The 27,628-nt window shown below is 42.3% G+C and overlaps 1 protein-coding gene across 1 annotated transcript in view; it reads right to left on the bottom strand.

The window, feature by feature from the left end:
* Nucleotides 1–27,628, bottom strand: part of DLGAP1 (DLG associated protein 1) — a 394,837-nt gene that overhangs the window by 202,419 nt on the left and 164,790 nt on the right. The window contains 1 exon segment of the mRNA XM_075532913.1: nucleotides 10,388–10,565. Within this exon segment, the coding sequence (XP_075389028.1) occupies nucleotides 10,388–10,565 (178 nt within the window).

Consider the following 27,628-nt stretch of genomic DNA (forward strand, 5'->3'; position numbering starts at 1 on the left):
TACTGTGAGATCAAATCAAGTTTTCACTTGTTGCTGGTTTGCTAGCAATTTGGGAGCATTTCAATTTTCTGTTACCTTCCAGAGTTTCTGGTCTCTATTTACTCCACTTTTAAATTCATTGGAAATTGAGAGTTTAATAGATTAAACTACCACGAAATTTAGAATATACACAGAAAATTATTAAAATACTAGGTTTTCTCATTTTGCACTGAGGATATGTTGCAGCCCTGGCTAATTCCCTTTAGCTTCAGATAAAAGTGATGTATGATCTTAAAGTGTAATTAGTGCAAATGAAGCTTGTGTTTTCTAATAATAAGCTTACAGTTTAAAACAGCACTTTCACAAACTTTATATCACTTGATGTAAAATTCTTGAACTTTTTTCAAGGCCAATAGATATATACATCATTAATATATGTGTACAAAAACATTTATAAAATAAACAAGGTTCTTATATCTTAGTGTTGAGGAAATGCATGCAGATGCATTTAGGCTTTAGGCAAAGGGATACAGCGTCTGCAACTGTCAGATGGAAAGAGAAAGAGCAAACAGATGTGTTACAATATTAACTGTCAATGAATCTGGTCCAGGTTTGGGACACACTGGAATTCTGTGTATTATGCATGCAATCTTTTGCAAGTCTGAAGTGAAAGCTTGTCAAGGTAACCATGATTACATGTGGGCTACTATATTCCAGAATCTCCATCTATTTTCTCCATTTTTCACAAAAAGTAAACCATGAAATCAATGATTCTGTCACCTGTTTTTATTATTATTTTTCCAAATGTCTTATCACCACCGTCCTTTTAAATTTATCTTTGTAATATCTACCGTCACTATTCCTTTACACCCCCCTTGGCTCTGATTTGTGCTTTTCTTCCTCGTCGTTGGTCAGTTTCTTCGTGCCTGGTAGCTCATTTTGAATCCGCATGTTTGCTGTTCTGCTCCATTCCAGAATCGTGGCTTTCGGGCTGCTGCTGTCTTCTTTAGGAATGCTATTGTACATGGTGAGCCCAGCTTCTGTCACTGACTCACTCTGTACCAGAATTTTCATTTATCTCGGTTTTATTTATGATAAAATGAAGGGCTGACCTAGGTCAAAGGGATTAAAAAAGCTACTGGTATTTCCACCAAGCACCACCACTCCCTGGGTGCGTTTATTTGCAGTGTCTAAGGACATATTATTAGGAATCCATTAAGATAGGATTTTCCCCCCTGCGTTTTACTCACAGCAATATTGTGGTACAAACGATTAGTCCACTCACCTTCCGGACACAATTGCTGAAGACAAAGCGGGCGAATAAGCAAATGTGGTGAAGAAAGCAGATGGTGACCGACTATCAAAAGATATAGCATCTGGGGTCTTAAAGGTTTGAAGGTAAACAAGCGGCCATCTAGCTCAGAAGCAACAAAGCCCACATGGAAGAAGCACACCAGCCTGTGCAATCACGAGGTGTCAAAGGGATCACATATCAGGCATCATCAGAACAAAAAAATCAATCATTGTGAATGAGGGGGGGAGTGTGGAGTGGATACCCAAAGCCCATTGGTAGGCCAATGGACATCTCTTTACAGAATGGTCTTGGGGAGGAGACGAGCCAGTCAGGGTGCGATATAGCAACGATGAAACATACAAATTTCCTCTAGTTCCTAAATGCTCCCCCCCCAACTATCATGATCCCAATTCTACCTTAAAAATCTGGCTATACCAGAGGATGTACACTGGTGACAGGGAATCCAGGGCGGATGATCCTTTCAGGACCAGTGGTGTGAGTGTCGATACTGGGAGGGTAGAGAGAGGATAGGTTGGAAAGGGGGAATCGATTACAAGGATCTACATATAACCTCATCCCTGGGGGATGGACAACAGAAAAGTGGGTGAAGGGAGGACAGGGCAAGATATGCCAAAATAATAAATAATAATTTATAAATTATCAAGGGTTCATGAGGGAGCCGGGAGCGGGAAGCGAGGGGTAAAAATGAGGAGCTGAAGCCAGGGGCTTAAGTGTAGAGCAAATGTTTTGAGAATGATGAGGGCAATGAATGTACAAATGTACTTTACACAATTGATGTATTTATGGATTATGATAGAGCTGTATGAACCTCTAATAAAACGATATAAAAAACAAGCAAATAAACAATAACTGTCCTGCTTTTTAAAAAATTGGCTTTGCATTTATTTGTTTAAAATTATGTTGGCAGTCAACATGTTGGCAGAGCAAATATGTCTGTGAAAACCAGTCCTATTCTAGATCAGGAAATTTAAGATTAGGGCTTGGAAGAAATTATACCATAAATTATGCTAATGTGGATAGCGACAGTTATGCAAAATATGTTTTAAAAATCTGAATTTGTATAATTATTTCTTCTCAAGCTTATCTTTTAAAACTTCCATTTTAATATGGAGTGAATATAGAGGAAAGAATTATAAACATATAAGCAATATTAATTTTTTCAGTCATTTAAACACTGTTTTAAAGGGTCTTTTATTTCTATGAGGTATGAATGGCAAAATAGTTATACTAGACTACATTATTTGCTGACAAAGCTTTAGTCTTTTCTTTCTAGGACCATTTGATGAGGCCCACATCAGGCTTTAAAAGGGACTGGGGCACGCTGGGCTGTGATCCACAAGGTCAGCTGTTCGACACCAGCAGCCACTATGCAGGGGAAAGATGGGGCTTCTACTCCTGTTCAAGAGTCACAGTCTCAGAAACCCACCACAGGGACACTCTGAGTAGGCATTGATTCAATGGCAGTGAGTTTGGTTTAGGGTTTTTTTTAAATTAGGACAAAATGCATTTACATTCTATACTATCACAGCTGCGAATAATGATCTGTAAAGAAAAATCTCTTTAACATCACACCAGCTAATTGCATTTTAAATAATCTTGAGCAGCGGTTCTCAACCTGCGGGTTGTGACCCCTTTGGGGGTCAAACGACCCTTTCACAGGGGTCGCCTGATTTATAACAGTGGCAAGATGACAGTTATGGAGTAGACGAAAATAATGTTACGGTTGGGGTGGTCCCCACAATGTGAGCAACTGTGTGAAAGGGTCACGGCATTAGGAAGGTTGGGATCCACTGTTCTAGAGAGTATCTGTGTTAGTATTACTTCAAAGAGGAAACAATTCTTTTGTGAATAATCACAATGTTGTGACCATAATAGAAAGTTTGAAATTATCCATAAAATATTGGGCTACTTGGAAGTTGAATACTGAGCTAGAAAAATGACATATCATTAGGAATCCATTAGAATAGAGTTTTTCCTTGCATTTTACTTAAGGCAAAATGATCACACCACTAAAGTGCAGCCTTTGACCTGCCATCCCAGCACGGCTCCATCTGTGACGACTCAGAGATGTGCCGAGAGCTTACTGGCTCTCACTAGGAAGGGCTGTCCTCTCAAGAAGGCCAGGCTTGCAGCACAGGGACTGAATGCATTCGGCATCCTATTGGGAGCTAGTGCGTATGTGCCTTCTTAAAGCCTGTTCAGCTTGTGAAAACTGGGAATATGTTTAAATATGTTCCCCACAAGTTTTAAATTCATTGCATATTCTGTATGAATGTGACAGCTTGATTTATAGATGATTTTTTAAATTTAGAGATTTATTGAGCTTATATGGGTCACACAATCCCACAAGACAATGTGGTGACCATTGGTTGTGTGGACTTAAGATATGGCTCATGAATTTTGAAATATGATATTGCTTATTGTGAAAAAAAGACAAGATAAATTCAAACTGCACCCAAACGAGGTGCCAAATACTTCCTCGATGTTTCAATAGCATACAGCTATTGTTGGGATACTACATATGCTATTGGACGAGCGCTAACGAGTCAAGTAGTTTTATGTGCGCGCTCTTGGATATATATATTTTTAATCATTTTATTAGGGGCTCATACAACTCTTATCACAATATGTACATACATCAATTGTGTAAAGTACATTTGTACATTCATTGCCCTCATTATTCTCAAAACATTTGCTCTCCACTTAAGCCCCTGGTATCAGCTCCTCATTTTTCCCCTCCCTCCCCGCTCCCCATCCCTCACAAACCCTTGATAATTTATAAATTATTATTTTGTCATATCTTGCACTGTCCGATGTCTCCCTTCACCTACTTTTCTGTTGTCTGTCCTCCAGGGATGAGGTTATATGTAGATCCTTGTAATCGGTTCCCCCTTTCCACCCCACTCTCCTTCCACCCTCCTGGTATTGCCGCTCACACCACTGGTCCTGAAGGGATCATACTCCCTGGATTCCCTATGTTTCCAGTTCCTATCTGTACCAGTGCACATCCTCTGGTCTAGCCAGATTTATAAGGTAGAATTGGGACCATATTAGTGGGGGGAGGAAGCATTTAGGAACTAGAGGAAAGTTGTATGCTACATTGTTGCTATATTGCACCTTGACTTGCTTGTCTCCTCCCTGAGACCCTTCTGTAAGGGGATGTCCATTGGCCTACGAATGGGCTTTGGGTCTCCACTCCACATGCCACCCCCTCATTCACAATGATATGATTTTTTGTTCTGATGATGCCTGATACCCGATCCCTTCAACACCTCATGATCTCACAGGCTGGTGTGTTTCTTCCATGTGGGCATTGTTGCTTCTGAGCTAGATGACCGTTTGTTTATCTTCAAGCCTATAAGACCCCAGACACTATATCTTTTGATAGCCGGGCACCATCAGCTTTCTTGGCCACATTTGCTTATGCACCCATATTTTTAACGTAAAGAAATGTACAAGGCACAAATCTGTGAGCTCCTTATGACAGCTGTCTCTAGTTTTCCCTGACTCACCATCATCATTTTGATCCCTACCTCCTCTGTCAGCACCCACATCAAGTTCGCCATCACCACTACCACCACCTTCACCGCCATCTGTCTTACTGTAACAGTTCTTACCTGAGCATCACAATATCTTTAAAACTAGCTTCTCTGCTGCTCTTATCTTTCCTAATTTTTCTCTTGGGGCGGGGGGTGGGGAGAGGTTAATTATCTGTGCTATACCACAACCCTTCTCGCTTCCTTTGGATATGTAAAAGCTAAAATTTTAATTAATCTTTAATGAATCCCCTTTCTCATGAATAAAGTTCAGTGTCCTAGACTTGACAAGCAAGATCATTCATAAACATGTGTCCAGAACAACTTTCGAGGTAGATTTCTCATTGATGCCCCAAGAAGGTTCTCAGTCCCAATCAACCCAGACCATTCACTACTCCTTCCATATGGTTTAGCCTTGACTTTCTGAAAAATGCAGTGCAAAAATGACGGAGAATCATGTGGCACCTTTGTCAAAATAACTAAACCTTGTGTGCGAAACCTTCAGGGCAACATACTGGCATGAAGCAGTGACCTAACAGAGAGGAATGCAGGGCCAGGCCCTATCCCAGCTACATCGAGCCCTTCCCCCAGGAGAATGCACTACAGAGGAAAGTACTGAAGATACAGCTCAGGAGTGTGGCAGGTCTTCCAAGACCACATGGGAGCAAAGTGAGAGGGAAGGAGGGAGGGAGGAAGGGAGAAAGGAAGGGAGGGGAGACAGAGAGAGAGAGAGAGAGAGAGAGAGAGAGAGAGAGAGAGAGAGAGAGAGAGAGAGAGAGAGAGAGAGAGAGAGAGAGAATATAGCATCCTGGCTCACCAAGTTTCAAGCATGATATTGCCACTCAGAGAAGCCAATGCACAGAGAAGACCGTAGGGCTGGCTTCACCACCAAACACGACGTCCCCTTACTGACCCACAGTGCTATGGGGGATAGCACCAGAGACACAGTGCAAGAATTGTGCCCGGTCTGACCCCTACACCAGGGAGTAACAAGAAGGGAGCACAACAGAGCAGCAAGGGGAGCAAAGCAACAGTCCTTGAGGAATTCTGAAAATAGGCTTTGAACTCGTGGGTAGGGGGTTGGGGCAGGGCTTGGCACTGTATCAGACCTGGCCAGAAAACATTCATAAGGATCAGTAGACAGACCTGGAACTATTTATAGGGTATTTTTTTCATGTTTATCTATATAAGATAGGCAGGATAAACAATGCCAAGGAGAAAACAACAGGATGGATAGTTCTGGGGGGACAGGGGAGAGGAGGGGATGGGGGAAAGGGATGGGAAAGCCAACAAACCCAGGGACAAGGGGACAACAAGAGATCTAAAATCAATGGCAAGGTGGGCATAGAATGCCTGGTGGGGTTCCATCAAGTGCAATGTAGCCAAGAGGAAGTACAGAGAGCCAAATGAAGGTAGACATGATAGGGGAACAGGAGAAAAGTAAAGTAAATAGAGGAAAGAAATAGGAGGCAAAAGACATTTATAGAGGTATAAACATAGGCATGTACATATGTAAATATATTGATAGATAATGATAGGGATAGATGTCTATGCACATATATTATAGATTACGGTAAGTATTAAGGTAGCAGCTAGCTATTGGACCTCTACCCAAGCCCTGCCTCAACACAAGAACACTTTATTCTAATACCCTGGCATTTGTGATGCTCACCTTCCCAACACGATCGTTGAAGACAAATGGGTGCATAAGCTAATGTGGTGAAGAATGCTGATAGTGCCCAGCTATTAGAACATATAGTGTCCGGGGTCTTAAAGGCTTGAAGTTAAACAAGCAGCCATCTAGCCGGGAAGCAACGATGCCCACACGGAAGAAGCATAGCAACCCGGGTGATCACAAGGTTTCCATGGGATCAGGTGGGAGGTATCAGAAGACCCAAAACAAAAAAACAAATTTGATGTGAACGAGGAGGTTGGAGTGGAGATCCAAAGCCCATCTGTAGACAATTGGACATCCCCTCACAGAAAGGTTACAAGGAAGGGATGAACCAGCCAGGGTTCAGTATAACACCAACGAAACATACAACATTTCTCCAGTTCTTTAATGCTTCCTCCTTCCACCCCCATCATGACCCAAGTTCTATCTTATGTATCTGGCTAGACCAGAGCTTGTACACTGCTACAAGTAAGAGCTGTCAACCCACAGATTCAAGGCCAGATAACCCCCTCAGGACTAATATTGAGAGTAGTGATACCATGAGAGTAAGGGGAAAGTAAGAGGAGAAGGGGGAGAAAGGGGGAACCGATTGTAATGATCTATGTACAAACCCCCGCCCCTGCCATCCAAGGAGGATGAACAACAGAAATGTGGGTGAAGGGAGACAGTGGATGGTGTAAAATATGAAAATAAAAATAATTTATAAATTATCAAGGTTCATGAGGGTGGGAGGGTGAGGGGGGGCACGGAAAAAAAGAAGCTGATACCAAGGGCTCAATAGCAAGAAAATCTTTTGGAAATGATGATGGCAACATGATGCATGGATTGTTAAGAGAGCTGTAGAACCCCCAATAAAATGATTTATTAAAAAAAAATTTACTTGTGGATCCCATTCCTCCATGGCCTCTCTTTAGCATCCTTTGTACTTGATGCCTTTTTGACTTTAGCTTTGGTACCTTGTCGACAACTCACGACCACAGCAAAGGGTCTATGCAACATCTAGCTATTTACATCTCTCTCAAGGTGTTTATAAGGATTCATGTTAGAAAATGTGGTGTCTGACCCAGTGCCTAACAAATGACAGCTACTGATAGCTCCTGCCCCACCTCCATCCGAGTCTTTTTATGGTGAATCAAATACAGAGACAGCACTTCCGTGTTTTTCTTATACCCTCCTGCAGACTACAGGCTTTGGGAGGGTATGATATATTACTCATCATTGAATACCTTGAAATCTGGTACACTGTTTTATTCAATGAAAGTTAGCTGAGGTAATGGAAAGCTACTTAATTTTTAAAAAATTAAAAAAAAATTTAAATCCAGATACCCTAAGCATTTTTTCAATCATTTTATTAGGGGCTCATACAACTCTTATCACAATTCATACATACATCAATTATGTAAAGCACACCTGTACATTCATTGCCCTCATCATTATCAAACGTTTGCTCTCCACCTAAGGCCCTGGTATCAGTTTCTCATTTTCCCCCTCCCTCCCTGCTCCCCTCCCTCATGAACCCTTGATAATTTATAAATTATTATTTTGTCATATCTTGCCCTGTCTGACATCTCCCTTCACCCACTTTTCTGTTGTATGTCCCCCAGAGAGGAGGTCACATGTAGATCCTTGCAATCGGTTCCCCCTTTCCAACTCACCTTCCCTCTACCCTCCCAGTATCGCCACTCACACCACTGGTCCTGAAGGGCTCATCCTCCCTGGATTCCCTGTGTTTGCGGTTCCTATCTGTACCAGTGTACATCCTCTGGTCTATCCAGACTTGCAAGGTAGAATTGGGATCATGATAGTGGTGGTGAGTGGGTGGGGGATGGAGGAGGAAGCATTTAGGAACTAGAGGAAAGTTGTATTTTTCATCGTTGCTGCATCGCACCCTGACTGGCTCGTCTCCTCTCCAAGACCCTTCTGTAAGGGGATGTCCAGTGGCTTACAAATAGGCCTTGGGTCTCCACTCTGCACTTCCCCAGCTTATTCACTATGATAAATTTTTTTGTTCTGGTGATGCCTGATACCTGATCCCTTTGACATCTCGTGATTGCACAGGCTGGTGTGCTTCTTCCATGTGGGCTTTGTTGCTTCTGAGCTAGATGGCCATTTGTTTGCCTTTAAGACCCCAGATTCTATATCGTTTGATAGCTGGGTACCATCAGCTTTCTTCACCACATTTTCTTATTCACCCTTTTTGTCTTAAGTGGTTGTATCAGGAAGGTGAGCATCATAGAATGCCAATTTAATAGAACAAAGTATTCTTGCATTGAGGGAGTACTTGTGTGGAAGCCCAATGTCCATCTGCTACCTTAATACTAAATGTATAAATATATGCACATAGATCTATTTCCCCATCCTCATATATAAATATATTTGCATATATACATGCCTAAGAGTTTTTATTTTTCCCCTGCCCCCATATGCTCTGCTACATTTAGATATTTTTGCAGCAAAGGTAAATACCCACATATAAAAATCTTCTGTCAAATGTACTCACACACACACACACACGCACACACGCACACACATGCACACACACACATGCTCCTACTTTCCCGCCCACACCTGCTCCTACTTTCCCCGCCCACATCTATACAAGCATCTACTTACTCATTGATCACCACAATTGCAGGATTGCATACATAGCAGTATTTGTCCCTGTTGCCTTTAATTCTTGCAAACCTCCCAATGTCCTGTCTTGCCCTGCAACTTTTGACAACCTCCCTGTTATTTTAGATGGCCTTCCCTGCACTTGAATTAGCATTTGTCTACCCATCATTTTCGGGAGCCCTGGTAGCACAGTATTCATGGAAAGGTCAGGGTGCGGGAGACGGGTGCAGCAGTTTGCTTCTGTAAAGATCACAGCTTTGCAAACCCTACAGGGCAGTCCACTTAGTCCTACAGGCTCACCGGGAGTTGCAATCAACTCTCTGACAACAGACTTGACCATCATTTCAAAAACCACCTTTCTTTTTCTCCTCTCAGAAGAGTCCTCACAGATACCTTTTTGCATCTCTGCAGGCCCTTGACACCTGCAAGGTCAGGCTCTTGAAGGGTCTCCATTCTCACCACTCGGGTTTAGGCAGCACAACTCTTTTCACATGATGGAAGACCTTGGAAACTGGAGGGTTTCTTGCTGAATATTTTGGATGCAGCATTAAGTCATTTTTTCAACCCCAGTCCCATTTCCCAGTTCTTGGAGGTAACAGGGTTCTGTCCTGCTACCAAGATGCAGTCCTCAAATTGTCATCCAGTGAAGGCTAGTGGATAATATCTTGTTTCTTGGGACCCAGTTCGTCTTGATGATTGGCTAACACTCTGGTACTTTTATGATTAGAATGGTGCTTTGCTTTCATTCGAGGAGCCTGGTGGCAGAGTGGTTACATGGTGGGCTGATAATCACAAGGTGAGCAGTTTGAAACCAGCAGCCACTCCACAGGGGAAAGATGAGGCTTTCTACTCCCATAGAGTTGCAGTCTCAGGAACCCACAAGGCAAGTTCTACCTTATACTACAGAGTCACCATGAATCCGAATTAACTCGATGTCAGTGAGTTTGGTTTTTGGTTTTACTTGCATTAGTGATGTGCATCTGGTTCTATCCTTGAAGCATCTTTGAAACTGCTCACCAACTCCTCCATGACATGATTGCTAGCACTGCTGCCTGCCACTGGGCTCTATACACCCCCGAAAGGATGTTACCCCCAACCCCCGGGTTAGCAGCCCTTACATAGGACTTCTGCCTGATGCACCTGTAGTTTCTCACCCCTGTCTCTCCATCCCCCTCCTCCCCACCCCCCGACACACACACACACACACACACACACACACACTGCAGTGAGCAGTCCCTGGACACTGCTGCTCTCCGTGGAGGAGCTCACCTGGCTGATGGTGCTCATGGCTCGCATGTAGCTCTCATTTCTCGAGCGGAACTTGGGTGACGTGAGCAGGCCTGCAGGGTCCAGGCTGTCCAGGCTTCGGTTGATGGAGACTTCACTGACTGCCCTCAGGTAACTATGGCTCCGGATCTGGAGTTTGGGCGAGTGTTCATTGGAAATCCTGGAAGAGAACAATGAGAGGGATGCATGTAGTCTTAGCCTCAAAGGTAGGCGGTGCTAAGATGTGCCCCCCCAAGTACTGAGGCAACCAATCTAGATGTCCTCTGGGATCGCTGAGCTCACTAATCACCACAATCTGAAGATGGAGCGTTTCGGAGCAGTCAACACCCTCTTTAAGCCGTGACACCGGCTCCTGGTGCGCATTCTCCTCAGCATCCTAAAGAGGGAGAGAAGAGCAACTACTCCACCACATTTTGCCTGGTGGAATTTCTGTGCTTTTCCTTGGTAACCATTTCTTTTTTATGATCGTCTTTTGTATGTGGACTGGCCAGTGGGTATGTATCTCTATCTGTCTCCCTCTTGCTCATTATAGACAATATTTAACTGTATCACTTGTCTGGAATTGGGTCTAGTGAACAAAATATAAAATCCAGTCATTAAAAAGGCAATGATCTCTAAACTCTTGTAAGTAAAACATGGCTTTATGTACTTTTTATGATTTTGTTTTATTTTCCAAAATGCATTTAACATGGTAAGCGTAGGGAATGCTTGCTGTAAGAGCTCCGCCTCTCGACAGGGTTTGTAAAGTAGAGAGTGGCGCCCCTTTCCAGCTCTGTTGCTGCCATCACAATCCACACTCCCGGAGGAGGACTCGTAGCAGTTTGGTGAATGCTCTTCTGCAGCCTTTCCACCCATCTGTACAATAACAGACACCAGATCTACTGTTGTGGAGCTGACTCTGACTCACAGTGATCCATGTATTACAGAGTTGGACTGAACCGACGGCACAAGGTTTTCTCGGCTGTGATCTGGGTGGAAGCAGGCTGCCAGGCCTTTTTTCCATGGCACACCGGGGTGGGTTCAAATGACCAACCTCCTGGTTAGTAGTTGGCTGCAAACCATTCGCATTACCCTGGGAACATACATTTATCCATTTATTTACACTCGACTAATTTTTGAAGTTTGATTTAAAATGGACTTCAGGGTTCTTTTTGTTTCATTATTTTATTTCTAGTGTCACATAACTTACAATTAAAAATATCATTTTATTGGGGGGCTCTTACAGCCTATCACAGTACACGCGTGCATCCATGTGTAAAGCACATTTTTTACATTTGCTGCCATCATCATTTTATTCTTACTTGAGCCCTTGTTATCAGCTCACACCCCTCCCTCACAAACTGTTGGTAATTTATAAGTTATTGATTTTTTTTCATGTCTTACATTGACCACTGTCTCCCTTGATCCACTTTTCTGTTGTTTGTCCCTGAGAGGGGGTTATATGTTGATCACTGCAATCGGTTCCCCCTTTGCCCCCCCCCTTCCCCCTACCCTCCTGGTATCGCCACTCTCATTATTGGTCCTGAGAGGTTTATCTGTCTTGGATTCCCTGTGTTTCCAGTTCTTATCTGTACCCATGTACACACTCTGGTCTAGCCAGATTTGTAAGGTAGAATTGGGGTAATGTAGTAGGGGGGTGGGGGAAAGAAACATTAAAGATCTAGAAGAAAGTGGTATGTTTTGTCAGTGCTATGCTGCACCCAGAATGGCTCATCTCTTCCTTGTGACCCTTCTATGAGGGGATGTCCAATTGTCTACAGATGGGCTTTGGGTCTCCAAAGAGCCAGAACAAAAAATCATATCGATGTGAATGAGGAGGAGGGCGGAGTGCAGACCCAGCTTACAGGTTTAAAAGCAGTTAATAAGGAACAGAAGTATGCTCAATATCACTGCTACTATGTATCATTATCATGGAGGGTCAAGCCAATAAAATTAGAAAAGAAAAAGAAGGAGGAATTTAAATTTTGCAGTGAAAGATATCAACTTGGGTATTGACAGATTATGCAATTAATTATCTGGCAAAGAAAAGATTAATTGGAGAACAACCGGAACTAGTACAAGAGATCCTCAAGTAGTCAGCTACTGGGTAAGATATAGAAAAGAAGATAATCTCCCTACAGTGCCAGCCCCACAAAGAAATTTTCATTTAAACATTCCACTCAAAGTGGTAAAATAGCACAAGATGACTGGAAATTACAGAAAAGAAATGCATCAGATTTTCTGAAGAAAATGATAAACTTTTGTGCCAGGCAATACATAAGGCCGTTCTAAAGTAAGAGTGCAAAGGAAGACAATTTTCCTCGGTGGAACAGTAAGTAGTTTAAAAACCCTATTTTACCCTGAATTCGTCTATTCATTTAAAGCCATCACGGTAATTCCTAGGGGACTTTAAAATAGTTTATGGCAAGCTTGTTTCAAAGTTTACATAAGGTTCAAAGCAGCATTATTCACAATATCTAAAAGGTAGAAACAACTCAAGTGACTACAACATACAGGGGACAGTATTTACCCACAGAAGGGATGGAGTGTACCGACCGATACGTGCTGTAACACAGCTGGATCTTGGAAACATCATGCTGAGTGAGAGATGCCAGTCACAAAAGACTACAGACCAAATGTCCAGGTCAGGAAAATCTAGAGAGACCGAATGATGAGTGGTTGCCTAGGCCTGGGGTTGGCAGAGAGGGATAGTAGGGATGAGGGGTGATAAGTTTGGGGTGATGATTGTTTTAAATTTGATGGCGGTAGCAGATGTACAACTTTGCGACTATAGTAAAAAACAATTGATTTGTACACTTTAAATTGGTTAATTGCATGACACGTGAATTATAGCTCAATAAAGGTGTTATAAAAAGTTATATGGCACCTCAAAATAAACAGGTCTGCATAGGCAGGAAGTTTAGGGAGCTGACTAATGGGGACACCATCAGAAGAGGAAAACCTGTCAGGAGAATATTCAATAATCCAGGCAGCCAGTGGTGGGAGACTGAAAGCCTAGTGGACCAAGTACATTTCAGAGTCTACATGATAAGTAAATGTAGAAGATGTATGAAAGGATGGGCTCCAGTCTCCTTCCTGAATGTTTGTCTCAGGCCCCTGAGAGTTTAGAGGGTCACCGATTAAAGCAGGGCTGGCAGGAGGATGCTCGATCTTGATCATGTTGGATTTTGAGGTCTGTGAGAGAAACCCACAGGACCAGCAGGGTGGGCATGTCACTCTGCGCTTAGGAGAGCCCAGGGTTGCAGTGATGCCCTGCTGACAGGTCACCATCCTGACGCGATTGATACTTTTTAAACAAGGAGACTCCACTTTTCACTGGCCCTACAAATTAAGTTTCTGGTCTGGACCACACAAGTAGAGGTGATTGGAATGTGCTGGCCATATGAGTTAGGACCAGAGATGCTATATAAAATCAGCATATAAAAGAATGGACGCAATGAAAACCAAGGACCCAAAATAAAATAAAATCAGCATACAAGTGGCATGTGAAGCCCTGAGTTAAGAAGGACAGTTAGCAAGAATAGGGCTTGGAAGAACGCTCATGTTTAAGGAAAAACACACAAAACAAAACCTAACAGAATTAGCCTGCCACGGAAAATAAATTTTAAAAAGCAGCAAAAATGATTGGAAGTAGACAGTTGCATGAGGCTCAAAAGTCAAGACAGGGTAGAGTTCTAAAGAGTAAACTCTACCCACCAATGCGGCAGAGCATTCAGGGGCAGGGTTGGGAACACTCTCCAGATATACCCAAGCACCTTAAGGGAATGAGTCGTGGGCCCGAGGCATTAGGACCATCGTCTGGAGGGACATAACATAGTTCACAAGAACAATGTTCTACTCCGGAGAGTAGCAACTAAGATCTTGCAGGCTCTTGCACATCCATCTAGTGTGCAGCTATGGCCATCTCCATGTCTGGGGGCAAGAAGAGTAAAGCACATCAAAAGACACATGCAATGAATCCAATGGACCAACGGACCGCACAAACATCAGTCTCCACAACCGGACACCAAAGCAACTAGACCAGTGGTTCTCAGCCTCCCTAATGCCACAGCCCTTTCAAACAGTTCCTCATACTGTGGTGACACCCCCCCAACCATGAAATTATTGTTGTTGCTACTTCATAACTGTAGTTTTGCTATTATTATGAATTGAGCGACCCCCGTAAAAGGGTCATTTGACCCTGAAAGGGATCGTGGCCTGCAGTTTGAGAACCGCTGACCTAGATGGTACCTGACTAATCACTACCAACTGCTCTGAAAGGGCCACCTTAGGAGATCTGGGAGGAGTAGGAGAAAAGGTAGAATAGAACTCAACACCAAAGAGGCCAGACTGGTGGGAGCCTCAAGCTCTGGCTCCTAGTCACCCCTCGTTCTGGAACTGAACTCATCCTCGTGGCTCCATTTTCAGCCAACCATCAGGCAGGTTTATAAGGGGAGCAATCACACTAGTGAGGTAATGTTCCTTAGACTTGTCAGCTATTTAAGATCAGCAGACCAGCATTTACCAAGGGGCAAGCCCAGAAGGGTCAGGAAAGAAGGCGGAAGGGAAACAGGAAGCATAGAGAGGAAGTGGGATGAGTGTTGGTGTATTGCAGGGATTGCACTGAATGAGATGAAACAAAATTTAAGTTTAAGTTGTTGAATAAATGACCGATAATTTGCTCTGTAAACTTTCACCCAATTCACAATAAGACGTTTCTAAAAATAAAGAGGGCGAGATAGTTAACGTTTATTGTGCCAAGCTGGCCAATGAACACATGTGGGATTAATTGAAGGAGAGATAAAATGCTCAGGGAGCCTCACCTTTCTTGTCTCTTGCTCTTTGATCATCGGACCAGTGTGCTGCTGCCTTGTTTGTTCTGTGCCTCCATTTGCAAGCTACACTACCTATGGGACAACTAACCCATGGACTGTGTCGCTGTAATTTGAGGTTCCTTCAAGACCTGCTTCCCAACACCATTGGAATGTATATCTCTTGAGCTGGGGACTGTCAGACCCTGTCATCTGGCTGACTGTTGGTAACCTGCCTTGCTGTTTGCTGCCTGTGGCCGGATAGCCTGAACTGCTCTACAGAGGACTACCCGGCAGCCCTCAAGACTTGAAGGACTGCCAGTGTCTCACAGCTGTCTCATGGGAGTGAGTTGCACTGAGCCAGTTATACTTTTTGTAGATTAATTACTTCTTATGTTATCTATCTATATATCTATATAATTATTAGTGTTCTCGGGTTCTACCATAGCAGGGATGGGCCCTCCTTTCAAATAGCAAAGGAGTCACCTCTGATAAGAATACAAGCTCTGGAGGCAGAGTGTCTAAGTATTTGGTTGCTAACTGAAAGCTTGGTTTGGTGATCTGCTTCATTCTGTAAGGATTATAGTCTTAGAAACCCTTTGGGGGGATGTGCTAGTGTAGGTAGACTAGAGAAACAAAATTATAAACACTCCTTTTATAGGAGAGAGTTTTATATAAAGGGTAATTTTACATTAAGCACCCCAACCCAGTCCAGTCCAAGCCCATAAGTTCAACATTAGCCCATTTGTCCGAGGTCAATCTACAAAGTCCTCCTAAAACTCACACAACACAAGCAGTGATGTCCACTTCAGGAGGAAAGCTAAGTCAGCGAGTGTGTAAGCATCTCAGCCCTGGCAGGGGTCTCCACATGGCTGCTCCAGTACCCAGGGCTGTATCAGGTTAGGTCCATATGGCTTTTCCTCAGAGATGTCTCACAGGAAGTGAGACTTGACAGCTGAGGCAGAGAATTAGCTAAGGCAGCCACAACTGGTCCGACCATCAGAGAGCAAGAGACAAGACAGGCAAGGCTCACTGAGCCATTTATCTCTCTGCCCTTCAATTAATCCCACATGTGCTGATCGGCCAGGTTGGCACAATAAGCCTTAACAATCACAAGGAGTTTCTTTCTACTCTGACTTAGTGGGTAACCCAGTCAAAAGTAATTGATGGGACACAATGACAAAGATATGACCATGAAGGTATCCATAAAAATTCAGGAAAACCCAGCAGATTCTGGTAAGAATGAAGGAGTTGAGTTGAAAGGCCAGGAATGCAGGCACTCCTTTTAAAACCTGGCAGGTGAAGGGAGGAACAATTAGGGTGGAGACAGAGAGAGCTGCTGGTTTGGTAAAAACACAAAAAGTAACATGTTCTGGACAGGACCAGCCCCACCTCAAAAAGGAGAAAGAAAAAGGGGATAAAGGCCATAATTTGTCTAAAAATATTTTTTGTTTCCACTGCGCAGCGATGAAAACAGTGTAGTACTTACTACTGAAGGGGCAGACAAATCCGTGGAGTAAAATAAAGACTCTAGAGACAGAATGAGGCACAGAGGAGGGTGAGTCAAGAAGTCTTGCTACAAAAGAATAGACAACTTTACTGAAGGACAACAAAACATGAGGCAGAGTTTTCGACATACTCTCTATGTGGGTTTATATAATTCGAAGGCAGTGCTTACCTAGCCTTTCTCTGCATGCTTTGCTTTGGACCATTTCAAAATGGCTGTTTCGGTGTACCGGAGGAACTCAAGTTCTGTCTTTTAAAAGTTCCTTGAGTTTTGGCAAGGAATGCATGAATGGGTGAGATCAGGTCCATATGGTGATTGAGATGAGGTTTTCCCCAGGAAATTCCTTGTTACCCTTGAAAAATGAGCAAGTACAACTTTCCTGCCCTTTTTCTCACTATTGCAATTTTCAGTTTTATGGAAAACTTCTTCACAGTAAATTCCCACGATTGTCCTGAGCCTTCAAGAAAAGCTCTCTAGCTTATCTCTTTGGATTTTAAACAAACAAACAAACAATAAAATAAAATAAAGCCACCCTGACCTGAGAAGACGTCTTTCCCTGCCTTGAATTTAACTGACCAAGCATAACCCCCTAGAAGTCACTGGTTTGACTGGACTTCATTCTCTGGACCATCTTGCTAAATTCAAGACTTCCGTGGTTACAATTTGTTCCATAAAATTATCTTCATGAGTTTTGTTTTCACTCACAGATTACAGAGCTCCTTGAACTAAGTAATATTAATGCAACACTTTTGGCATGGAAAGCTTTCTAATTCCAAGATGCTTGCTTAAAACTGAAAATGCCAAATGACAAGAGATCCCAACTTCAAGAGTGAGCATATAACTAACATTCTAGAATCTTCTCCCACATTTCTGGAGTTGAGCTACAGTTTCTTCATTTGTGAAAGTTGACAGTTTTCTTTGGCTGATCTTTGAGGTCTTCTTGATCATCCTTGAAATGCTTGATCTACCCAAAAACTATCACTATTATTTTTAACTGTTAGTTTATGTGGGGCACCATGCCCGTAAACTAACTGAAAGCTTCAATGATTTGTGAAGATTTCCACTTGAGTTTTGTTAAAAAAACAACAACCCTGATATTAGCCCTGACCTCAAAATCATGTTTTTCTATGGCACAAAGTTTCCTGTGTTTGGAGGCACCCTAATGAGACTTAGACAAGTGTGTGACTTGGAGCCATTCATTGATCTTAGAAACATGTTGCAGCATGTGTCTCAACATGTATGAACTGAAAACCTAGTGATATAATTTTTTGACGTGTCCTCATATCTGAATTGAGTACATTGCAAATACATTGCCAGGAGAGACTAGTCCCTGGAAAAGGATATCATGCTTGGTAAAGTAGAAGGGCAGCAGATGGATCGACACACCGGGGGCAACAATGGGCTCACACATAGCAATGAGTGTGAAGATAGCACAGGGCTGGTCAGTGTTTCATTCTGTCATATACAGGGTCCCTCAGAGTCGGACCCCACTTGATGACACCTAACAACAACAGCAACAACAACAAGATGTTGCAAAGATGGCAGTACAGACAAGAGATTAACTATGAATAAAGGTTAGATCAGTTGTGTTTCCAATTGGGAAAAAAACAAATCCCCACAATTTCATGTAAAAAAGAAAAATACCATTGAGATTAAAAATAAAAATATTGAAAAGAGTAAAATTTTATAAGACTATATCAAATATAGTTTGAAATGTAAAATTCTATATACAGAAATCCTAAAAAATTAGATAATAGGAAGGAAAGTACAAAACTTTCTGGAAGCCAAAAAAGAAAGCCCGAAGATATTAAAAAGGAAATCATTTGCAGGGTCCACACATGGATAAGCTGCCAGTGAATCCCCTCCGATCATGGCTGAGGGATGTGAATGGCCTTGCTCTCAGAGAGCATTGTGAAGCTGATTATGGCAGATGCAGTTAGGTAAAAATGTCATATTTTATCATTTGATCTCCCTTGTGACCCATTTTAAAGTTGTTTCCATTTAAAAAGGGCGGTGGAGGGACACACAGGGCTGACTGGTATGCCCCCAGGGAGTTCCCTTTGACCATGGACCAGGTGTGTGACTAGCCGTGCTCTGATGCATTAGAAAGTGGGTTGTTGAAGATGCAATTAGGTTAAAATTTGGCATCCCATCATTTTCTCTTCCTCATTATCCATTTAAATTTATTCTCATTTTTAATATTTTCTGCTTTCTTTTTGATTGTGGTTTTTAAAAATCTGTTTTAGTTATTCTTGTTAATTTTATTTGTTCATTTGCTTTTTAGTGTTTTCTTGGATATAAAATTCAGGATAGGTACATTTATAGAGAGTAACTGGATTAATGGTTCCTTACGGGCATGCCAGGGGAGCTGTGGGCACATGTGGACCTAATAACAGAGTACAAGAATGAAGATGTTCTAAAGCCTTTTAGGTTGTGATGATGATTGTACAACTCTTCTAGATGTGCTTGAACTATTGAAGTACATGAAATGTGAATTATATGCCAACAAAACTACTGTAGAAAGAAAAACAGAAAATCATGAAGAACATTTTTAGAAGCAGTATGTTAAACCCAAACACCATAAAGACAAGATTAAGTATGAATACATAAAAAAACGAAAACTCATTTCCAGAAAAAGACATTTTAAACCATTTAAGAGAAAACATAGCTAGAAATTATTTTTTTGCAATATTCTATAACATAACAAAAATGTTACCGAACACCTATAATACCTGTGCTATTATGTGCTATCAATTCAGACTCATATAACCCTATACACACAGAATGAAGCATAGTAATGGATTCAAGAATAAATAAGAGCATAATATAATCAATTGAACAAAACTGGACAAAGTGGTAATCACAAGAAAACACAGAAATTCCCAGGACATAAAGGCACATGCTACCAAGCATATGAAAAGATATTCAGTCACACTAGTAACTGGAGAAATATACATAGAAAGTAAGAGATTTGCAAAAGTTAAAAAAAATACGAGTGAGGGTGTGGGAAAGTGTGTTTTCTGTACACTTTGGAAGATAAATGAGTTCAGTAAATTTAGGGCAAATCATTAAAACAAGTGTTGAGACATGCATTACAGCTATGGTTAAACAGGATGCCTACATCCTCAGATGCTAAGACTAAAAACCACACTCACTGCCACTGAGTCAATTTCTGATGCACAGCGCCCCTATTGCACAGGGTCGAACTTCCCTGGTGGGTTTCCAAGGCTGTAACTATGAGAGCAGAGTGCCCTGCCTTTCTCCTGGTGAAGGGCCGGTTGTTTCAAACTGCTGATCTTTTGCTTAGCAGCCAACTAGTAACTACTATGCCAAATTGGCTCCTTGGGTAGTAAAAATATTGCTATCTCTCAAACACCCTCTTTGCAGCAATGTACTGAGTACTATTGTGCAGATTCATAAAGCTTGTATGGAATAATTGAAATTTAATAGTAAAAAAAGGTAGTATCAATGATACTAAAATCTGAGACTTTAACTAACAGTTACTCTTTGCAATTGAACTGAAGGAGGGTCTAAACTAAAATATAACACCAAAAGACCAGGAATTCCATAGCTACATAAGCGGATTTTGAGCTCACACTTAATTGTAGCTCTAAACTAAGAACAATTAATTCTCCCCCCCCCCACAATTAATTCTTAGAACTTGCCCCTAATTTATTCTTGCCACCATGAGTCAATCACTGAAGATATGGGTGCTATAGCAAAGTGTGGTGAAGAAATCTGATGGTGCTGGCTATCAACCCCCTCCCCCTTCAAAAAAATCTGTGGTCTTAAAGGCTTGCCTTAAAACAAGCAGACATCTAAGTGCACTCAGAAGAAATACATCAGCATGTACAATCCAAGGATTTTAAACAACAAAGTCTGAGACTGGAGGAGGGAACAGTATTAGAGTGTAAATTCACAGCACCTAGTTTGCGGAAGGTTATGATTGATAGTGAAAACCCAAAATTCATTTGCAAGGTCCCCACATGGAAATGATGTTCCAATGAATCTTCACCATTGACCAGGGATGTGAAGAACCTTGCTGACAGGCAGAGTGCGTTGGAAATAGGACTAATGCGGATGTCTCAACTCACTGCCATCAGCTCGAGTCTGACTCATTGTGACCCTGTAGGACAGAGTAGAAATTCCCCTGTTGGCAATGTGGTAATGCGGAATTATTAAACCCAAATGAAGGCCGAACATGATGGTGGAACCAGAGAAAAGTGAAAGGAAGTAGAAGGAAGACCCAGAAGACAAAGGACATTTGTAGAGGTCTAAACACAGGCATGTGCATATGTAAATATATATATCTAATGAGAAGGGAATAGATCTATGTATTTATTAAGGTGGCTTATGGACATCGGGCCATGACACAAGTACTAGCTCAACAAAAGAACACGTTGTTCTAATAATTCAGCATTCTGTGATGCTCACCTTCCTGATCTGATCGCTGAAGACAAAATGGGTGCAGAAGCAAATGTGGTGAAGAAAGCAGATGGTGCCTGGCTATCAAAAGATAAAGTGTCTGGTGTCTTAAACAAGTGGCCATCTAGCTGAAAAGCAACAAAACCTGTGTGATCATGAGGTGTCAATGGGATCAGGTGTAAGGCATCAGAAGACCCCAAACAAAATCATACCCAATGTGAATGGGTGGTGGGGAGGCTTGGGATGGAGACCCATCTGTAGACAATTGGACATCTTCTCACAGAAAGGTTAAAAGGAAGAGATGAGCCAGTCAGTGTGCAGTATAGCACCGATGAAACACACAACTTTCCTCTAGTTTTTTAATGCTTCCTTCGCCCCACTATCATGACCTCAATTCTACGTTACAAGTCGGCTAAGAGCAGAACATGCACACCGCTACAGATAAGAGCCTGCGGCAAAGGGAATCCAGGATAGATAAACCCCTCAGGCTCAACAAGGAGAATAGAGATACCAGGAGGATTAGGGGAAGGTGGGGGGAGAAAAGGGGCATCAGTCACAAGGATCAACATATAACCTCCTCCCAGGGGTAAAAACAACAGAAAATTGGTGAAGGGTAAAACAGATGAACACTTCACCGCCAGGGTTCTAATACAGGTGAGCACTACACCGACAGGGCTCTAATACAGGTGAGCAATACACCGCCAGGGCTCTCATACAGGTGAGCAATACACCACCAGGGCTCTAATACAGGTGAGCACTTCACCACCAGGGCTCTAATACAGGTGAGCACTTCACCGCCAGGACTCTAATACAGGTGAGCACTACACTGCCAGGGCTCTAATACAGGTGAGCACTTCACCGCCAGGGCTCTAATACAGGTGAGCACTTCACCGCCAGGGCTCTAATACAGGTGAGCACTTCACCGCCAGGGCTCTAATACAGGTGAGCACTACACTGCCAGGGCTCTAATACAGGTGAGCACTTCACCGCCAGGACTCTAATACAGGCATCAGTGGGTGAAAGTTGAACAAGTTATCATTTGTTCTAGCTTTTATTATTTTCTGTTATCTTTCTACTGAAGGTTTTTCAATACTTTCTTTTGTTCTTGATGTTGGGTTTTGTTTGTGATTTATGTTTTCTTTTGTTTTGTATGTGGTTTTCTTTGTATGAAATGCAGGAGAGGTCAGTCTAGAGAGGCAGCAAGCAGATGAAGAGTGTCTTGGGGTTATGGCAGAGGAGGTTGGTGGGAAAGGGGAGCTAATACTAACGAGTGCACAAGATAAGAAAATGTTCTAAAATGTATTGTGATTACACAATGTGTCTGAATGATTGAGTTACATGAGATGTGAATTATGTCAATAAAACCGTTAAATATTTTTAAAGTAAATCTTTTTATGTATCCTACTATTAGAAAAGAGAAGATGGTAGTCTTATAAGTGTCCCTCATGGGTCCTCCATGGGTTAATTCAACATAAGATTATTCTGCTGGTTCAAGCGAATGTCCCCATTCTATTACGAGCATTATGGTGGTTCACATGGGGTCACTTTACATTCATAACAGAAAGCCAACCTACAAACAAATAAACGAAATAATTCATTTTCCATCTGAGATCTTTTTTTATTTTTATAGAAAAGACTGTCTCGCCTAGAAGCATGCATAACCTAAAGTCTACTTCCCTTTAGAACTGAAGACTTAAGTGATGGATGTGTTTATTTGTCTATTTTGCCACCTGACCCAGAGCAAAGATATTGCCTGCAAAAATGATGATGGGTCTGTTTCATAAATGCTGTGTATTTGAAAGAAGGGAAAGTGCAGTGCTTTACACATGGCTTTCTGCTGGCTGAGTGGGGGAAATGAGCTATCAGTGCCACAATCCTGCACCCTGGTCATTTGTCACAAAGTAAGACACAACTCCAAAATTTCCATGTGAAAAGCATTCCGTAACAGACTGCATAATTTTAATTTGGTGAGGTTTTTCTGATAGAAAGTTCTGAGTTTTATAGTAATTTATACATATACTAAATATTGTAAAGAAACAAATTCCTTTATCCTTTTTTAACTTGGTGAGCAAAATCTACAGATATGAATATAAAAGGTACAGGATCCAAGCGCTCTGGATACAAAACACTCATTAAAAAATTACTGACCCTCAGTGTCTTGATGACTTTACGTTCATGTCAAAGGAGAGCTGATCTACTAAGTACAGTAGTGTAAGTGCACATTCGGAAAATGTCATCTCTCATGGTACTTACTTTCCAATGTTGGCCTGTTGAAACGACACTAACACGCTCTCATACTTCTTTCTATATTGTTGTTCTACTTACGTGCCTTTGGGTCCGATCTGACATATAGCAAATCATAGTAACCTTATCTACAACACAAACAAATCCTATCTGGCCCTGTGTCATCCTCACGATTGTCCATTGAATCCACTCTTTCAGCCACTGGGTCCATTCATCTTACTGGGGAGATGACCAGCCCATGATGTCCTTTTACGTTCCCCAAGCATGATGTCTTTCTCCAGGTATTGGACCCTTCTGATAACATGTCCAAAGTACATAAGGCAAAGTAGTCGGGCTGTACTTCTTAGACAAATTTGTTAGTTCTCCTTGCAGTCCACGATATATTAATATTCTTTGCCAGCACCATAACCAAAGGCATCCATTTTTCTTCAGCCTTTCTGATTTATTGTCCCGCTTTTGGGTGCCTAAGAGGAGATTGAACAAGGCAAGCTTTGGCTCAGGTACAGCTTAGTCCTCAAGGTGACAGGTTTACTTTTAAGCATGTTAAGTAAGTCTTTAGCAGCAGATTTGTCCAATGAGTGATTTCATTTGATTTTTTGACTGCTGCGTCCATAGGCATTGATTATAAATCCAAGTCAAATTACATCCTTCACAACTTCAATGAATTTCTCTGTTTATCATATTGCTTCTTGATCCATGTACAGGTTTCAAATGAGCACAGTTAAGTGCTCTTGAATTTCCATTCTTGATTATCTGCTTTCCGCCAAGATTCATCTGCTATGAGCAATGATAACTCTTGTTTTGTGTTCTCTTCAGAATGCAGCTTGATTTCTGACAGTTCCGTATTGATGTATTGCTGCAACTGTTTTTAAATGAACTTTAGCATAATTTTACTTTTATGTGATATTAATAACAGTGATAGTGCTTGACCATTCCTGCTTTATGTTGGGTCACTTTTCTTTGGCATAGGCATAAATATGAATCTCTTCCAGGTGGCTGGCATGCAGTTGCTTTTGCAACTTCTTGGCATAGACGAGTAAGGGTCTCCAGCACGGTATCTGTTTATGGAAACAATTGGTCTTCTGTCAATTCCTAGAGTCTTGTTTTTGTCCATGCCTTGAGTGCGGCATGGACTTCTTCCTTCCATTCCATTGGCTCTTGATGACATGCTACCTCCTGAAATAGCTGAATGCCCACTAATTCTTTGGGGTCCAATGACTATGTATTCCTTCCATTCTCTCTCCTCCCCTTTTACAAATTATTAATTAGGTGGGGGTTTACATTTCAGATGATTTATATTTCAGATATTCAATAACTTGAACAACTTATCAAACCGCCCAGCTTGTCACGATCCCCACTTATTTTTCTTTGCTCTCTGTTAGGCTATTATTTTCCCTTCACCCCAGGTAACACTTGTCTACCCTTTAGCCTAAAGCTACCCCAACGACACACACACACACACACACACAAACACAAACACACACTCACACACACACAAACACACACACACACAAACACACACTCACACACACACACAAACACACACACACACACACACACACACACACACACACACACACACACACACACACACCCTTGGTAATCATCAAAGTCTGTTGGAGAGTCTTGAAATGGGGTTTTCTTTTATAACTGGGATCTCATACAATATTTATCTTTTTGTGACAAACTTGACAGCATACTATCCACCAGGTCGATGGGCATCATGAAGTGTTTCAGTTTCATCAACGTGATTCTTTAGCGATATGTACTGTATATACTCGTGTATAAGCCGAGTTTTTCCTGAAAAACTGGGGTTCAGCTTATACATGGGTCAGTGGTACCCCAGCGAGGTGTAACATCTCATGGGTGATTGCCATTTCTCTGCTGTTCATTCAACGCCTCACTGACACGGCAGGACTTTGAATGTTTGTTTACTCACATCTAACCAATCAGAGCTGTCCTATGACATGGACGACTCCAATATGCAGAAGCACCCATAGTGATTCACTTACACCGGCAGCTGAAGTGGTAAGGATGTGTCTATGGCTGCGCTCCGTCTCTCCCCTCTGGTCTCTGGGTTAATTCACATCCTGCATTTCCCACCCTAGGCTTATACTCGAGTCAATCAGTTTTTCTGGTTTCCCAGGTAATAATTAGGGACCTCGGCTTATACTCGGGTTGGCTTATATTCGAGTATATACGATAGTTCTCCATGTGTGTACACACCAAAGTTTACGTATCCATTCTTTCCCCAATGGACTTTCATGTGGTTTTCATTTTCTGCTACTGTGAATAGTGCTATGGAGAACGTGGGTGTACACATACCTGCTGTGCTTTGCTTCTTACTTCTTTAGGGCATATGCCAAACAGAGGGATTGTTGGCTCGTATAACATTTCCATTCCCACTCTCTGCCAACCTTTAATTGGATTATCCATCTTTGTCTTCTTGGGGTCCTGTAGTTTTCTATAAATTTTAGAAAGTAATTCCTTATCTATCGCTGCCCCCTAGTCTGTGGGTTGTCTTTGTGCTCTTTTGGTGAAGTCTTTTGATGCACACAAGCTTGTTATTTTCAGGAGTTTCCACCCTCCACTTTGCCCTCTGTCTCGCCTTCATCACGTTCAGAAGTGCACCAACACCATGGATTAGGTTGCAAGTTTGCCTTCATTTTTTAATTGATGATCTTTAGAGTTCTGGGGTTTATATTTAGGTGTTTCATACATCCTTGAGTTCGTTTTAAAATATGGAATGAAGTATGGGTCATGTTTCTTTTTTTCTGCAAGAGGAAATCCAATCTAACTTGTTAGAGAAATGACCTCTTCCTCGTTTAATGTATTTTGGTGCTATGTGAAAAGTCAACCGTCTGTGGGTGGACGGGTCTGTTTCTGGTTCCTCTTCCGTTCCAGTCGTCTAGGCATATGAGGTTGAGTCAGCAGCAGGGTGTTTTGACTACTGCGGCTGTGTAGCAGCTCTGAGGCTGGGAGGCGAGAGGCTGTTTATTTGGTCTTCTTTAGCAGCCGTTGCTCATCTTGGGTCCTTCTTCCCATACCATGTCGGTGACCAGTCTTTCTGTTTCTTTAAAGAAAAAGGCTGGAACCCCAGAGTGGATCGATCATTCTGGGATCCAGACCTTATATTTATCAATTGCATTGGTCACAATTGACATTTGCACAATTAGATTTTCTTATCCAGGAGAATAGAACACGCTTCCGTTTCTGTAGGTCTTTTTCAGTTTCTTGTCGCAGTGCTTTGTAGGGTTTTTTGGTATAAGTCTTTGTATCTTCTGTCAGTTTTATTCCTGTGGATTTCATCTGTCTGGTTGGCTCTTGTAAATGGCACTGTCTTCTTGATTTTGTTTCAGCGCTCCCTTTGTTAGTATTCAGGAATCTTACTGATTTGTGTGTGTTGATTTTGTACCCTGCCACGTTGTGAAGTCTTTCAACCATTTCCAGCAATTTCTTGACTGGTCTTTGCTTTTTTCTACGTATAGAATTGCATCATCTGTAAATAGAATTTGACGTCTTCTTTGACGAATTGGAAGCCTTTGAATTCTTTTTTGCTGTCGACTAGTTCTGCGCGCAGCTTCCGGGCCCCTGTCCAAGGAGAGTGATGGCAGTGGTCGTCCTCATCTGAGCGGGACCTTGTCTTAACTGTCATTGTGATGACAAAGCTCAGGGCGCAGTGTCTGACGGATATGGCTGTCCATGGCTGTCAAGTTGGGCCCTGAGTCATGGCGACCCTATGCATACACAACAGAATGAAACGGGGACCAGTTCTGTGCCATCTCCTCGATTAGTTGCTGACTGGACTGTTGTCACCCATAGAGCTTTCTTTCATTGATTTTTGGAAGTCGAGTGTCAGGCCTCTTTTTCTAGTCTGTGTTAGTCTGGAAACTCCGCCTGGACCTATTCAGCATCACAGTAACAGAAAAGCCTCCCCTGGCAAGTGGGTAGTGGCTCTAGATGAGATGCCTTACTTGGGAATTGAACTGGGGTCTTCTGTGTGGAAGGTGAGAATTCTATCACGGAGCCACCTGAGTGTCCTCCTGTTGGCGCTAGCTGTGGCTGGGTCAGTGCGGACTCATGGTGACTGCATGGGGCAGAGGAGAGTGGTTCGCAAGCCTGTGACTTATCAGAGGCCCTCACCAGTCTGCTTTCTGAGGCTTCTCTGGGAGGCTTCGAACAGTCACCTTGTTGGCCAATCGTTGAGTGCTTGATGGTTTGCATCACCCAGCAACACCTGCTGTTTCTGTGGAAGAG

The sequence above is a fragment of the Tenrec ecaudatus genome, chromosome 15, assembly GCF_050624435.1.
Source record: "Tenrec ecaudatus isolate mTenEca1 chromosome 15, mTenEca1.hap1, whole genome shotgun sequence".
Lineage (NCBI taxonomy): Eukaryota > Metazoa > Chordata > Mammalia > Afrosoricida > Tenrecidae > Tenrec > Tenrec ecaudatus.